This window comes from Mustela erminea, chromosome 13, assembly GCF_009829155.1.
Source record: "Mustela erminea isolate mMusErm1 chromosome 13, mMusErm1.Pri, whole genome shotgun sequence".
Classification (NCBI taxonomy): Eukaryota; Metazoa; Chordata; class Mammalia; order Carnivora; family Mustelidae; genus Mustela; species Mustela erminea.
Genome location: NC_045626.1, coordinates 60955902 through 60971391, shown reverse-complemented (window position 1 = coordinate 60971391; position 15490 = coordinate 60955902). Strand labels below are relative to the sequence as shown.

At 37.4% G+C, this 15490-nt stretch overlaps 1 protein-coding gene across 8 annotated transcripts in view; it reads right to left on the bottom strand.

The window, feature by feature from the left end:
• Nucleotides 1–15490, bottom strand: part of CEP192 (centrosomal protein 192) — a 133730-nt gene that overhangs the window by 100856 nt on the left and 17384 nt on the right. For all 8 annotated transcript variants that reach the window (XR_004278327.1, XM_032311492.1, XM_032311493.1 and 5 more), the window contains 2 exons: nucleotides 12078–12130; nucleotides 9834–9954 (listed from right to left, as the gene is read on the bottom strand). Coding sequence is in view for 7 of the 8 variants with exons in the window: in XM_032311492.1 (XP_032167383.1) it covers nucleotides 9834–9954; nucleotides 12078–12130 (174 nt within the window). In the remaining variant the exon portion in view is untranslated. The remainder of the gene's footprint in view (nucleotides 1–9833; nucleotides 9955–12077; nucleotides 12131–15490) is intronic.

The window sequence follows — 15490 nt, the reverse complement described above, 5'->3', positions numbered from 1 at the left end:
CTAAAAGCATAAGAGAGTTGGGGTGCCTGGGTGGCTCAGTCAGTTAAGTATCCAACTCTTGATCTCAGCTCAGGTCTTGATCTCAGGGTCATGAGTTTAAGCCCCATGTTGGACTCCATGCCTTAAATAGATAAAAATAAAAATAAATAAAAGCAGCAAGAGAAAAGAAAACAGTTGCATGCAAAGGAATCCGCATAAAGCTATCAGAGGATTTTTCAGCAGAATTCTGCATGCCAGAGGGACCAGCATGATATATTCAATGGGCTCAAATGAAAAAACATGCAGCCAATACCCTATACAGCAAGGCTATAATTCAGAATAAAGAGAAAGCTAAAGAGTTTCCCCCACAAACAAAACTTAAAGGGATTCAAGACCACTAAACCAGCCCTATAAGAAATGTTAAAAGGCACTCTTTACTGGAAAGACCTTAAGTAGGAGTATGAAAAGTAGGAAGCACAAAGCAGTAAAAATAAGTATAAGAATTAGTCTAGATGTTCACAAAATAAAAGGATGTAAAGCATGACACATACCTAAAACATACACATATACCTAAAATGTGGAGGGGAGAGAAGTAAAGAATGGGTTGAAACTCAAGCGATCATCAAATTAATAGACTGCCATATGCAGAAGCTGTTATATACAAACCTAATAATCACCACAAATCAAAAATCAGTAATAGATAAGGAAATAATAAAGAGAAAGGAATCCAAGTACATCACTAAAGAATGCCACCAAACCCTGAGAGAAGAGAGCAAAAGAAGAAAGAAACAGAGAACTATATATACAGACATAAAACAAATAACAAAATGGCAGTAAGTACATACTTATCAATAATTACTCTGAATGTAAATGGACTAAACACTTCCATCAAAAGTTGGAGCACCTGGGTCTCTCAGTGGGTTAAGCCTCTGACTTCGGCTCAGGTCATGATCCTGGGGTCCTGGAATTGAGCCCTGCATCGGGCTCTCTGCTCAGCAGGGAGCCTGCTTCCTCCTCTCTCTATGCCTGCCTCTCTGCCTACTTGCGACCTCTGTCTGTCAAATAAATAAATAAAATCTTTTTTAAAAATCTATTTAAAAAAAAAATAATAAGATACATGGTAGGCGCCTGGGTGGCTCAGTGGATTAAAGCCTCTGTCTTCAGGTCAGGTCATGATCCCAGTGTCTTAGGATCGAGTCCCGCATCGGGCTCTCTGCTCAGCAGGGAGCCTGCTTCCCCTTCTCTCTGCCTGCCTCTCTGCTTACTCATGATCTCTCTCTGTTAAATAAATAAATAAAATCTTTTTAAAAAAAAAAAGATACATGGTGACGGAGCAGATGAAAAAGCAAGACCCATCTATAAGCTGCCTGTAAGAGACTCATTTCAGGGGTGCCTGGGTCGCTCAGTCATGAAGCATCTGCCTTCGGCTCAGGTCATGATCTCAGGGTCCTGGGATCAAACCCGGCATTAGGCTCCCTGCTGAGCAGGAAGCCTGCTTCTTCTCCCTCTCCCACTCCCCCTGCTTGTATTCCTTCTCTGTCTCTATCAAATAAATAAGTAAAATCTTAAAAAAGAGAGAGAGAGAGAGAATCATTTCAGACCTAAAGAAACATGCAAACTGAAATTGAAGGGAAGAAGCATTTATCACGCAAAAGGAAGTGAAAAGAATGCCAGGGTAGTAGACAAAACAGACTACAAAACAAAGAAGGTAACAAGAGACAAAGGACACTATATAAACATAAGGGGACAATCCAACAAGATATAACAATTATAAATATACATGCACCCACCATGGGAGCACCAAAATACATTAAGCAACTGATAACAAATATGCAAAATGTAATCAACAGTGACATAGTAATAATAAAGAGCTTTAACACCCCATTTACAGCAATGGACAGATCATCTAAACAGAAAATCAACAGAGAAACAGTGACTTTGAATGACACACTGAACCAGATGGATCTAGTAGATATATTCAGAATATTCCATCCTAAAACAGATACTTCACAAGTGCACAAGAAATATTCTCCAGAATAGATTACGTATTAGATCACAAAACATGCCTCAACAAATTCAAAAACACTGAAGTCATACCATGCATCTTTCTTACCACAACACTATGGAACCACAAATCAAACAGAAGAAACCATCTGGAAAGAACACAAATACATGGAAGTTAAATAACATGATACTAAGGAATAAGTGGGTCAACCAAGAAATCAAAGAGGAAATATGTAGACAAATGAAAATGAAAATACAACAGTCCAAAATCTTTCGGATGCAGCAAAAGCTGTTCTAAGAGGGACATTTATAACAATAAAGACCTAACTCAAGAAGCCGAGAAAAATCTCAAATAAACAATCTAACCTTACAAATAAAGGAGCTAGAAAAAGAACAAACAAAACCCACAACCAGTAGAAAGAAGGAAATAATAAAGATTGGAGTAGAAATAAATGAAATAAAAATTAAAAAAACAATAGAAGAGATCAATGAACCCAGAAGCTGGTTATTTGAAAAGATCAACAAAAGTGACAGATTTTTAGCAGTATTCATTTAAAAGAGAGAAGGCAAACAAAATCAGGAATGAAAGAAAAGAAATAACAACTGACACCAAAGAAATACAAAGGATTTTAAGAAAATATTACAAAAAAGTTACATGCCAACCTAGAAGAAATAGATGAATTCATAGAAACATATAACATCCCAAAAGTCAATCAGGAAAAAAAATAGGAAAACTGACTGATTACCAGCAAAGAAATTAAATCAGTAATCAAAAACACCCAACCAAAGTCTAGCACCAGATGGCTTCAGAGGTGAATTCTACCAAACATTTAATAGAAAGTATCTCTTCTTCTCAAACTCTTCCAAAAACTAAAAGAGGAAAGAAAGCTTCCAAATTCATTCTATCATTACCCTGATACCAAAATCAGATAAAAATACTACAAAATGGGCACCTGGGTGGTTCAGTGGGTTAAGTAGCTACATTCAGCTCAGGTCATAATCCCAGGGTCCTGGGATTGAGTCCTGCATTGGGCTCCCTGCACCATGGAGAGCCTGCTTCTCCCCAGCTTGTGCTCTCTCTTGCTCTCTGACAAATAAAGAAAATCTTAAAAAAAAAAAAAAATCCATCTTAAAAAAAGAAAGACAAAATGGAAAAACTCAGCTCAATAAAGAAAACAAGAGATAGTACTGACTGTTAGAGACCTAATCAGTATGGACATAAGAAAGATGTCAGAACTAGTGTCCAGAAAAATGATTATAAATATACCAGCTGGTCTTAAAAAGAAGAGAGAAGACACTAGAGAATCCCTTTCTGGAGAAATAAACTAAAATCTAATCAAGTCAAGATCAAAAAGTTATTCTAAGATACAATAAAAAAAAAAAATGGAGGCTCAACCTGCTAGGATAAATGATGCAGAAGAAAGTATTAGTGATATAGAAAACAAAATGATGAAGGATAAAGAACCTAAAAAAAAGAGCAAAAATGAACTACTGGATCATGAGGGGAGAATTTAAGTGATTAGTAATCCTATAAAGCAAAACAGTATTAGAATAATTGGGATGCTAAAAGAAAAAGAGAGATGAGCAGAAGGTATATTAGGGCAAATTACAGCTGAGAACGTCTTCAATCTATGGAGGGAAATGGGCATTCAAGGCCAGGAGGCACAGAGAATTCCCCTCAAAACCTATAAAAACAGGTCAACACCCAGACATCTAATAGTGAAGCTTGCAAATTTCACGGATAGAGAAAATCCTGAAAGTAGCTCAGGACAAAAGGTCTCTAACCTACAAGGGTAGACACATAAAGCTAGCAGCAGACCCATCCACAGAGACCTGGCAGGCCAGAAAGGACTGGCATGATACATTCAGGGTGCTAAATGAGAAAAATATGCAGCCAAGAATACTTTATCCAGCAAGACTATCATTAAGAATGGGAGTAGAGATAAGAGTTTCCAGGACAAAAAGAAACTAAAAAAATTTGTGATCACTAAATCAGCCCTGCAAGAAATAATAAAGGGCATCCTGTAAGCATAGAGAGCCCAAAAGTAACACAGAACAGAAAGGAACAGAGACAATATACAAAAACAATGACCCTACAAGTAATACAATGGAAGTAAATTCATATCTTTCAATCGTTACTCTGAATGTAAATGGGCTTAACACCCCAATCAAAAGACACAGTGTATCAGACTGGATAAAAAAGGAAGACCCAGTGATATGCTGCTCACAAGAGACTCATTTTAGACCCAAATACACCTCCAGATTTAAAGTGAGGTGATGGAAAACCATTTATCATGCTAATGGACACCAAAACAAAGCTGGGGTGGCAATTCTTACATTACACAAAATAGATTTTAAATCAAAGACTGTAATAAGAGATGAGGATGGACAGTATATCATACTTAAAGGATCTGTCCAAAAAGAAGATTTAACAATTGTAAATATTTATGCCCATAACATGGGAGCAGCCAATTACATAAGCCAATTAATAACAAAATCAAAGAAACACACTGGCAATGATATAATAATAGTAGGGGACTTTTAACACTCCACTCACTGCAATGGACAGATCACCTAAGCAAAATATCAGTAAGGAAATGAGGGCTTTGAATGACACATTCCACCACATGGACTTCACAGATATATTCAGATATTCCATCCCAAAGAAACAGAATACACATTCTTCTCGAGTGCACATGGTATATTCTTCAGAAAAGATCACATCCTAGGTCACAAATCAGGTCTCAACCAGTACCAAAATACTGGGATCAATTTCTGCATATTTTTGACCACAATGCTTTGAAACTGGAACTAGATCACAAGAGGAAAGTTGGAAAGAACTCAAATACATGAAGGTTAAAGAGCATCCTACTAAAGACTAAATGAGTCAACCAGAAAATAAGAGAACAATTAAAAGAATTCATGGAAGCAAATGAAAATGACAACAAAATTGTTCAAAACCTTTGGGATACGGCAAAGGCAGTCCTAAGAGGGAAGGACGTAGCAATACAAGCCTTTCTCAAGAAACAAGAAAGGCCTCAAATACACAACCTAACCCTACACCTAAAGGACTGGAGGAAGAAGAGCAAATAAAGCCTAAATCCAGCAGGAGAAGAGAAATAATAAAGATCAGAGCAGAAATCAATGAAATAGAACCAAAAGAACAGTAGAATAGATTAATAAAACCAGGAGCTGGTTCTTTGAAAGAATTAATAAGATTGATAAACCCCTGGCCAGACTTATCAAAAAGAAAAGAGAAAGGACTCAAATAAATAAAATCACAATTAAAAGAGGAGAGACCAAAACTAACAACTAAGAAATACAAACAATTATAAGAACATATTATGAGCAGCTATATGCCAACAAATTAGACAATCTGGAAGAAATGGATGCATTCCCAGAACGCATGAACTACCAAAACTGAATCACGAAGAAACAGACACCTGAACAGACTCAAACTGGCAAAGAAGTGGAAACAGTAATCAAAAACCTCCCAACAAACAAGAGTCCAGTGCCAGATGGCTTCCCAGGAGAATTCTACCATAACATTTAAAGAAGAATTAATACCTATTCTTCTGAGGCTGTTTCAAAAAATAGGAATGGAAGAAAAACTTCCAAACTCATTTTATGAGGCCAGCCATTACCTTGATCCCAAAACCAGACAAAGACCCTACTGTAAAGGAGAATTACAGACCAGGATCCTTGATGAACACAGATGCAAAAAATCTCACCATCATATTAGCCAACAGGATCCAACAGTACACCATGACAAAGTGGGACTTATTCCTGGGCTGCAAGGGTGGCTCGACATCCACAAATCAATGTGATACACTACATTAATCAAAAAAAGGACAAGAACTGCATCATCCTCTCAACAGATGCAGAAAAAGCATCTGACAAATACAGCATCCTTTCTTGATCAAAAGTCTTCAAAGTGTAGTGATAAAGAGAACATACCTCAATATCATAAAAGCCATATATGAAAAGCCCACAGCAAATATCATTCCCAAAGGGGAACAACTGAGAGCTTTTCTTCTAAGGTCAGGAACACAGCAAGGATGTCCACTATCACCACTGTTGTTAGACATAGTACTAGACGTCCTAGCCTCAACAATGAGACAATTAAAAAAATAAAAAATAAAAGGAATCTGAATTGGCGAAGAAGTCAAACTCTTACTTTTGCAAATGACATGACACTCTATGTGGAGTATACAAAAGACTCCACTCCAAAATTGTTAGAACTCCTACAGGAATTCAACAAAGTAGCAGGATATAAGATCGATGCACAGAAATCAGCTGCATTTCTATACACTAACAATGAAACAGAAGAAAAAAAAAAATGAGTCAATCCCATTTATAATTGCACCAACAACCATACGATACCTAGGAATAATTCTAACCAAAGAGGGAAAGGAACTGTACTCAAAAAAGTATAGAACACTTATGAAAGAAATTGAGAAAGACACAAAGAAATGGAAAAACATTCCATACTCATGGACTGGAAGAATAGTTAAAATGTCTATGCTACCTAGGGCAATATATACATTCAATGCAATCCCTATCAACATACCATTAACTTTTTCCAAGCGCTGGAATAAACAATCCTAAAATTAGTATGGAGCCAGGAAAGACCACGAATAGCCAAAGGAATGTTGAAAGAGAGAACCAAAGCTAGCAGCATCACAATTCCGGACTTCAAGTTCTATTACAAAGCTGTAATCATCAAGACAGTATGATACTGGCACAAAAATGACACCTAGATCAATGGAACAGAATAGAGAACCCAACTCTATGGTCAATAATCTTTGACAAGCAGGAAAGAATACCAATGGAAAAAAGAGTCTCTTCAACAAATGGTGTTGGAAAAATTGGACAGCCACATGCAGAATTATGACAGTGGACCATTTCCTTTCACCAGACACAAAAACAGACTCAAAATGGGTGAAAGAGCTAAACTTGAGACAGGAACCCATCCAAATCCTTGAGAACACCAGCAGCAACCTCGTCAACCTTGGCCCCAGCAACTTCTTGCTAGAGACGTCTCCAAAAGCAAGGGAAGCAAGAGTAAAAATGAACTATTGAGACTTCATCAAGATAGAAAACTTTTGCAAAGCAAAGGAAACAGTCAACAAAAGCAAAAGACAACCGACAGAATGGGAGAAGATATTTGCAAATGACTTATCTGATAAATGGCTAGTATTCAATATCTAAAAAGAACTTATCAAATTCAACACCAATAAACCAAATAATCCGATCAAAAAATGGGCAAAAGACATGAACAGACATTTCTCCAAAGAGAACATACAAATGGCCAATAGACATATGAAAAAATGCTCCATATCACCTGGCATCAGGGAAATACAACTAAAATCACAATGAGATACCACCTCATACCAGTGAGAATGGCTAAAATTAAGAAGTCTGGAAATGACAGATGTTGGCGAGGATGAGTAGAAAGGAGAACTCTCCTACACTATTGGTAGGAATGCAAGCTGGTGCAGCCACTCCGGAAAACAATATAGAGGTTCCTCAAAAAGTTGAAAATAGAACTACCGTTAAGACCCAGCAATTGCAGTACTGGGTATTTACCACAAAGGTACAAATGAAGTCCAAAGGGGCACCTGCATCCAAATGTTTATAGCAGCAATGTCTACAATAGCCAAACTATGGAAAAAGCCCAGATGTCCATCAACAGATGAATGGATAAAGAAGATGTGGTATCTATATACAATGGAATACTAGTCACCCATCAAAAAAATGAAATCTTGCCATTTGTAAGACATGGATGGATCTGGAGAGTAGTGTGCTGAGCAAAATAAGTCAGAGAAAGACAATTATCATATGATCTCACTCATACGTGCAAATTAAGAAACAAAACAGAGGAGCCTAGTGGAAGGGAGGGAAAAATAAAACAAGACGGGATCAGAGAGAGAGACAAACCGTAAGAGACTTAATCATAGGAAACAAATTGAGGGCTGCTGGAGGAAAGGTGGTGGGGGACGGGGTAACTGGGTGATGCACATTAAGGAGGACACAGGAGGGGTGCCTGGGTGGCTCAGCGGGTTAAGCCTCTGCCTTCGGCTCAGGTCATGATCCCAGCGTCCTGGGATCGAGCCCCACATCGGGCTCTCTGCTCAGCTGGAAGCCTGCTTCCCCCTCTCTCTCTCTGCCTGCCTCTCTGCCTACTTGTGATCACTCTCTCTCTCTCTCTCTGTCAAATAAATAAATAAAATATTTAAAAAAAAAAAAAAGGACACATGATATAATGAGCACTGGGTATTATATAAGACTGATTAATCACTGAACTCTACCTCTGAAGCTAATTATATACTACATGTTAATTTAGTTTAAATTTAAATTTTTTAATTAAAAAAGGAGGGAAAATAAATAAAATTTAATTAACCTAATCAAAAAACCCCACTAATTCGAAGGGCTTCCAGCACCCCTATGTTTACTGCTCATTATTTAGAATAGCCTAACTATGGAAGCAATCCAAGGGAGTCTCCATCTTCCTCCCTCTCTGCCTGCTGCTTCTCCTGCTTGTGCACATGCTGTACCTCCCTGACAAAATAATAAATTAAAAAATCTTAAAAAAAAACAAAGGCAGGAAGAAAAAAAAGAAAATAGTGTGCCAAAGGATAACTATCAAAAAGGGACAGATAAGCATGTCACAGGAGAAATAAAAATAAATTTCAGGTGAACTAATGATTAAGTATAAAGTGAAACCTCACATATCTGATCTTGAGAAAGAAGCAACTATATATACAATATATATAGCAAAGTTGAATACTAATAGATATGAATAAAAATTATTCAACTTCCATCAAACCAAAAAGATGTATATAAATAAAACACTACCTGGTTTTTAATATTCTAAAATCCAGCCCAGCAAGGCCAGGACTAGAACTAGAACTCTCAATCACTAGTAATGGTATTATAACATGTCACTGCCTTTTCAAGAGGATAATTTTGCAATCATTAAAAGCCTTAAAAATGCTCATAACTTTGGACTTCAGCATTTCACCTCTAAAAACCTAGTCTACTAAAACAAAGATCTGTATGAATTCAGTCAATGATTCCTTATTTACAATGCCATAATCTGAAAATATTTTAAAAATTTGGCAGGAAAATTCTGAATCCTGAATTCATAATTTTTATTTATCCCACTCAGCTCAACAGCCTGGCCTTCAAAGCTGTAATTAATGTGGTCCCTTCCTAATTGTCTGAGTTTATTTCCCAAAATAGCCTTCTACAGGTGCTGTAAACTTGCTGCACAAAACCACAAAGTCTGGCTATTCTCCAAACATGGTCTAAAATGCCCCCACCATAGCACCTTTACAGATGCTGACCCACTTCCTGAAATATAGTTCTCTTCACAAATCTATGTTAAGGCCTATCACGGGCCTCTTCATGAAAAAGGAAAACCGGCATCCCCTTTTTAATAAAGCTTCATAAATACTTCCCTCGATGAGAACTAATTTGTCACCCTCCTATGATTCCTGCACGATTTGTACTGTTGAAATATACTTAAGGTATCAGAGGGTTAGCTGTGCATCTCTTTTCTCACTTGACAGAACTTTCAGAGAGCAGAGGCTAAATATTTCTTAACGAACTGCTTTATACTCCGTACCCTAATGATAATAAACTGAGGATGAACATAATCATATCAGGTTTCATATTGCACAAGTTTTTAAAAATTCTACCAACGGAAGTGCCTGCAAGTGCTGATAGGGAGGAAGTAAAAGAGAAGATAGAAACAAAAGGCTGGCATAGTAACTATGAAACAAAGAAGCAGAAAGACATGGAGCAGCAAGGTAAGGACTAAGAAAACACAAGTCACTTTACGGTACCAGAAGAATCCTCCAAGCTTGTCAGTGATGTAAGTTTCTCATCTTCTAATAAACTAATGTGGCTTAAGTCACTGGGCGGATTCTTCTCTTCAAAATGTTTCCCAGAATGAGGTACAACAATCTGTAAGAAATAAAATGCCAAGTAACAGAAGCAAACTTCATTACTCTGAGGACCACAGTACAAGGTTGCAAAAAAGACCACCAAATGTGCTCAGTATTTGTAATCCACAATTTAGGCAATGAAGGTCTAGCTGTTTTATGTGTATCAATAATTTTCTTCCTGCCCCCATGCCTCTCTCCTCCCCTGACCCACCCACTGAGACACTGTTAAAATTTAGCATCTCAAAATGTACATACAAGCTCAGAAGACCTAGTAATAGTTAGGACACTAATACCCAAATGAATATGAATACACGGCTTGCGGGAGGAAGTGAAGATAATAGCCAAGTTGGACTCTGCAGCCTATACTAGAATCACTGATTGTTCTACTTCTCAACTCAGGGACAACATAATCCTAAAGGCACACAGCAGGTTGTTAAGGGCATTCAAGACCAACAAAAGGTAACATTGCCTTCAACTTTATTTCACAATCTTATTAAATTTATCTTTAAAATTAGATTGCAAAATACACAATTTTTAAGATAAAAACATGGGCTCGCTATATAACTGCATACTTGCAGAAAACAGTGAATTATGCTCATAAAGATCAAAGATGTGGCAATGAAAGAAACAATGAACAAACAAACAAAAAAAGAAAAAAACAGAAACAGACTCAAACACATCTGAGAACAAAGTGGTGGTTCCTGGAGGGGAGAGGGTGGAACAATGGGTAAAACAGATGGAATACATAAAATCCCAGTTATAAAATAGATAAGTCACAGGGATGAAAAGTACTACATAGAGAATATAGTCAATAATATTGTAGTAATTTGCATGGTGACAGAGAGTAACTACACTTCTGGTGGAGAGCATTTATGATGTATAGAGTTGTTGAACTGCTTTGTTGTATACCTGAAACTAAAAGAACATTATATATGAACTATACTATACTTTAATTAAGAATAAGAAAAAGGGGCGCCTGGGTGGCTCAGTCCATTAAGTGTCTGCTTTTGGCTCAGGTCATGGTCCCAGGGTCCTGGGATTATACCCCACATTGGGCTTCCTTCTTGGAATATTCCTTTGAGGAGCCATGTGGAACTGGTGGGGCTGACAGCTGTATGTATATACACACACACACACACACACACACATATATGTACACTGATGTATATGTATACACACACACACACTCACAAAGAAGTGGACCTGAGTGCAGGCTCAACAAACAGAGTATTTTATTCCAACCTACCCCTTGACAGTGATTTACATAGGGGAGAACTTAGGACCCAAGTGAGCCCATTAGAGTTGTCTTTTTTTCTTTCCCCTCAAAAAAAGTTCATGGTCTTTTTTTTTTTTTTTTAAGATTTTATTTATTTATTTGTCAGAGAGACAGCAAGAGCAGGAACACAAGCAGGGGGAGTGGGAGAAGGAGAAGCAGGCTTTCTGCCAAGCAGGGACCCTGAGGTAGGGCTTAATCCCCGGACCCCAGAATCATGACCTGAGCTGAAGGCAGACGCTTAACGACTGAGCCAACCAGGCACCCCAGCATGGTCATTTTTTTTTTTATCACAAATGTTAAGAATGTAGGCTTGCTACAAAGGAAGACAGCTTCCTGATCATTCAAGTAATCACTGAGTGCCAACTATGTGCCAGGTACTCAGGATACAATAAACAAAACAAAGATGGACGCATGGGTGGCTCAGTCAGTTAAACATCCACCTTCAGCTTAGGTTATGAACCCAGGGTCATGGGATCGAGTCCCGCGTGGGGCTCCCTACAGGGAGCCTGCTTCTCGCTCTGCCTGCCATACCCTCTGCTACTGCTCTCTCTGGCAAATAAATAAAACCTTTTAAAAAAATAAAATAAATGAAACAAAGAGAAACCTTTACCCTCCCAGAGCCATCTTTCAAGAGGGAGCCAGCATGGAGTGAAACAGAGCAAAAGTGGAAAAGTCCTAATGACAAGGAAGCCCTGGACCAGGACTACACTCACGTGCCGATTACTTGAGGCAGTAACGTGGATCTCTGCTATTTAAAGTACAAGACTTCTAACTGAAATTACTACTGTTTAATACTTGCACATGTGAAATGGAAACTTTCACTCTCCCAGTTACACTCCAGAAACTGGTAACATATAAAAGATTACCTTGTCCTCCTTATTATCCATCCATGGTTGTAAACAAAAATCAACAGGTGAGTCTGTTTTACAAAACAAAAATAAGTGAGACCAAATTATTTTATCAATAAAAACGCAATAACCCCAAAAGTAGCAAATTAATGAACTAAACATTTTTTCCCTTTAGTAGAATAGAGCACTTTTATATGACGGTACAAGAAGTTATCACTGGTCAGTTTAATTAAAAAACTATCAGGGTGGGAAGTATGAAAAATTATACATATGCCAAAAAAACACTCACTATGAATCTAATCAAGGCTTTAAAGCTAACTTTTGCTTTACAGAGGATACAGGGAAGAGAGAAACAAGAAAAATGACAGCATGACTAAACAGACAGACAAATCCAAATCATGGGACAATCTACAGGGTCACAAACTGAGCTTTTTTCAACAGGAACTGACTTGGGACATACAACAAATAATATACCGTAACATATGGTAACCTTCTTTGGACTCCAATTCAAGCAAACCAACCTGGATAATTAGTAAAATGAATATGGACTAGAGTACTATATGATAATAAAAGAACTGTTAAGTCTGTTAGCAGTGTTAATAGCACTGTGCTTATGTAAGAAAACATCTGTATTTTTACAGATGCACACTAAAATATATAGGAATAAAACGATACTTGAATTTTAAAATATCAGAAAAAAGTAACACAAAACAGAAGAGATAAAGCAAGTATGACTAAATCTTATACTAACTGGGACTGTGATATAAGTATATGGGTTTTTTTAATGGACATAAAATTTGCATACCATGAAATCACCACTCTCCTAAAGCATTCAATTCCCTAGTTTTTAGTAAATTCTCAAGGTTGTACAACCATAAGCACTCTTTAATGCCACAATATTTTCATCACTCCAGAAAGAAACACTGTATCTACTAGCAGTCATTCCCCATTCTCCCCTTTCCCTGGCCCTGGCCACCACACATCTACTGTCTTTATGGATTTGCCGATCCGATCTGATGTCTACAGATATCTATGGATGAAAAGATCCTACAACATGTGGCCTTTGTATCCGTCTTCCTTCACTTAGCCTAATGTATTCAAAGTTCATCCATATTATAGTACATATCAATACTTCACTCCATTTTAAGGCTCAGTAATATTCCACTGTATGAAGTTTTTGCATTGTTTCCACTCTTTCACTATTGTGATTTATGCTGCTATGAACATTCATGTACAAGTTTTTGTGTGGACATATGTTTTCATTTCTCTTGGGTATATACCTAGGACCAGAACTACTGGCTCAAACAATAGTGTAATGTTTAATGTTTTGAAGAACTGTCAAACTAGTTTCACAGCAACTGCATCATTTTAACTACCCACCAGCAATGAATGAGAGTTTTAATTTCTCCATATCCTCACCACACTTGCTATTTTCCAACTTTTTGATTATAGCCTAAACCCAGCAGGAGTTAGTAAGCCTAAACCCAGCAGGAGAAGAGAAATAATAAAGAGCAGAAATCAATGAAACAGAAACCAAAAGAACAGTAGAAGAGATCAACGGGGACACCTGGGTGGCTCAGTCAGTTAAGCGTCTGCCATTGGCTCAGGTCATGACCCTAAAGTTGTGGAATCGAGTCCCACAACAGGCTCCTTGCTTAGCAAGGAGCTCTGCCCCTCCCCTGCTGTGCTCTCTCTCTCTGAAAAATAAATAAAATCTTAAAAAAAAAAAAAAAAGAAGAAGAAGAAGAAGAAGATGATGATGAGATCAACGAAACTAGGAGCTGGTTCTTTGACAGAATTAATAAGCTTGTTTAAACCCCTGACCAAACTTATCAAAAAGAAAAGAGAAAGAAACCAAATAAATAAAGTCACAAATGAAAGCAGAAAAATCACCACCAACACCCAAGAAATACAAACAATTATAAGAACATATTACGAGCAACTAAATGCCAACAAATTAGGCAATCTGGAAGAAATGGATGCATTCCTAGAAAAGAATAAACCACCAAAACTGAACCACGAAGAAACAGAAAACCAACAGATCCATAACTGGCAAGGAAATGGAAACAGTAATCAAAAACGCCCCAACAAACAAGAGCCCAAGGCCAGATGGCTTCCCAGGAGAATTCTACCATAACATTTAAAGAAGAATTAATACTTATTCTTCTGAAGCTGTTTCAAAAAATAGGAATGGAAGGAAAATTTCCAAACACATTTTATGAATCCAGCATTACCTTGACCCCAAAACCAGACAAAGACCCTACTAAAAAGGAGAATTACAGACCAATATCCCTGATGAACACGGATGCAAAAATTCTCACCAAAATATTAGCCAACAGGATCCAACAGTACACTGAAAGGATTTTTCACCATGACAAAGTGGGATTCATTCCTGGGTTGAAGATTGGCTCAACATCTGCAAACCAACGACTGTGATACAATACACTAATCAAAGAAAGTACAAGAATCGTATCATCCTTCCAGATGCAGAAAAAATTATTTGACAAAGTACAGCATCCTTTCTTGATTAAAACTCTTCACAGTGTAGGGATAGAGGGAACATATCTCAATATCATAAAATCCATATACGAAAAGCCCACAGCGAATATAATTCTCAATGGGAAAAACTGAGAGCTTTTCCCCTAAGATCAGGAACACGGCAGCGATGTCCACTATCACCACTGCTTATTCAACATAGTACCAGAAGTCCTATCCTCAGCAATCAGACAACAAAAAGAAGTAAAAGGCATCCAGACAGGCAAAGTAGTCAAACTCTAACTCTTTGCAGATGATATGACACTACAGGTGGAAAACCCAAAACATTCTAATCCAAAATTGCTAGAACTCATACAGTAATTCAGCAAAGTAGCAGGATATAAAATCAATGCACAGAAATCAGTTGCATTTCTATATACCAAAAATGAGACAGAAGAAAGAGAAATTAAGGAGTCGATCCCATTTACAATTGTATCCGAAATTATAAGATACATAGGAATAAATCTTACCAAAGAGGCAAAGAATCTGTACTCAGAAAACTATAGAGTACTCATGAAAGAAATTGAGGAAGACACAAAGAAATGGAAAAACGTTCCATGCTCATGGATCAAAGGAACAAATATTGTAAAAACGTCTATGCTACCTAGAGCAATCTACAGAGGTAATGAAATCCCTATCAACATACCATCAACTTTTTTCAAGTGCTGGAACAAACAATCATAAAATTTGTATGGAACCAGAAAACCCCAGATAGCCAGAGGAATGCTGAAAAAGAAAACCAAAGCTGGTGACATAACTGTTCCAGACTTCAAGTTCTATTCCAAAGCTGTGATCCATAAAGAGAGCATGGTCTTGCCAAAAAGACAGACACACAGATCAATGCAACAGAACAGAGAACTCAGAAATGGACCCTAAACTCTATGGTCAAGTATTCT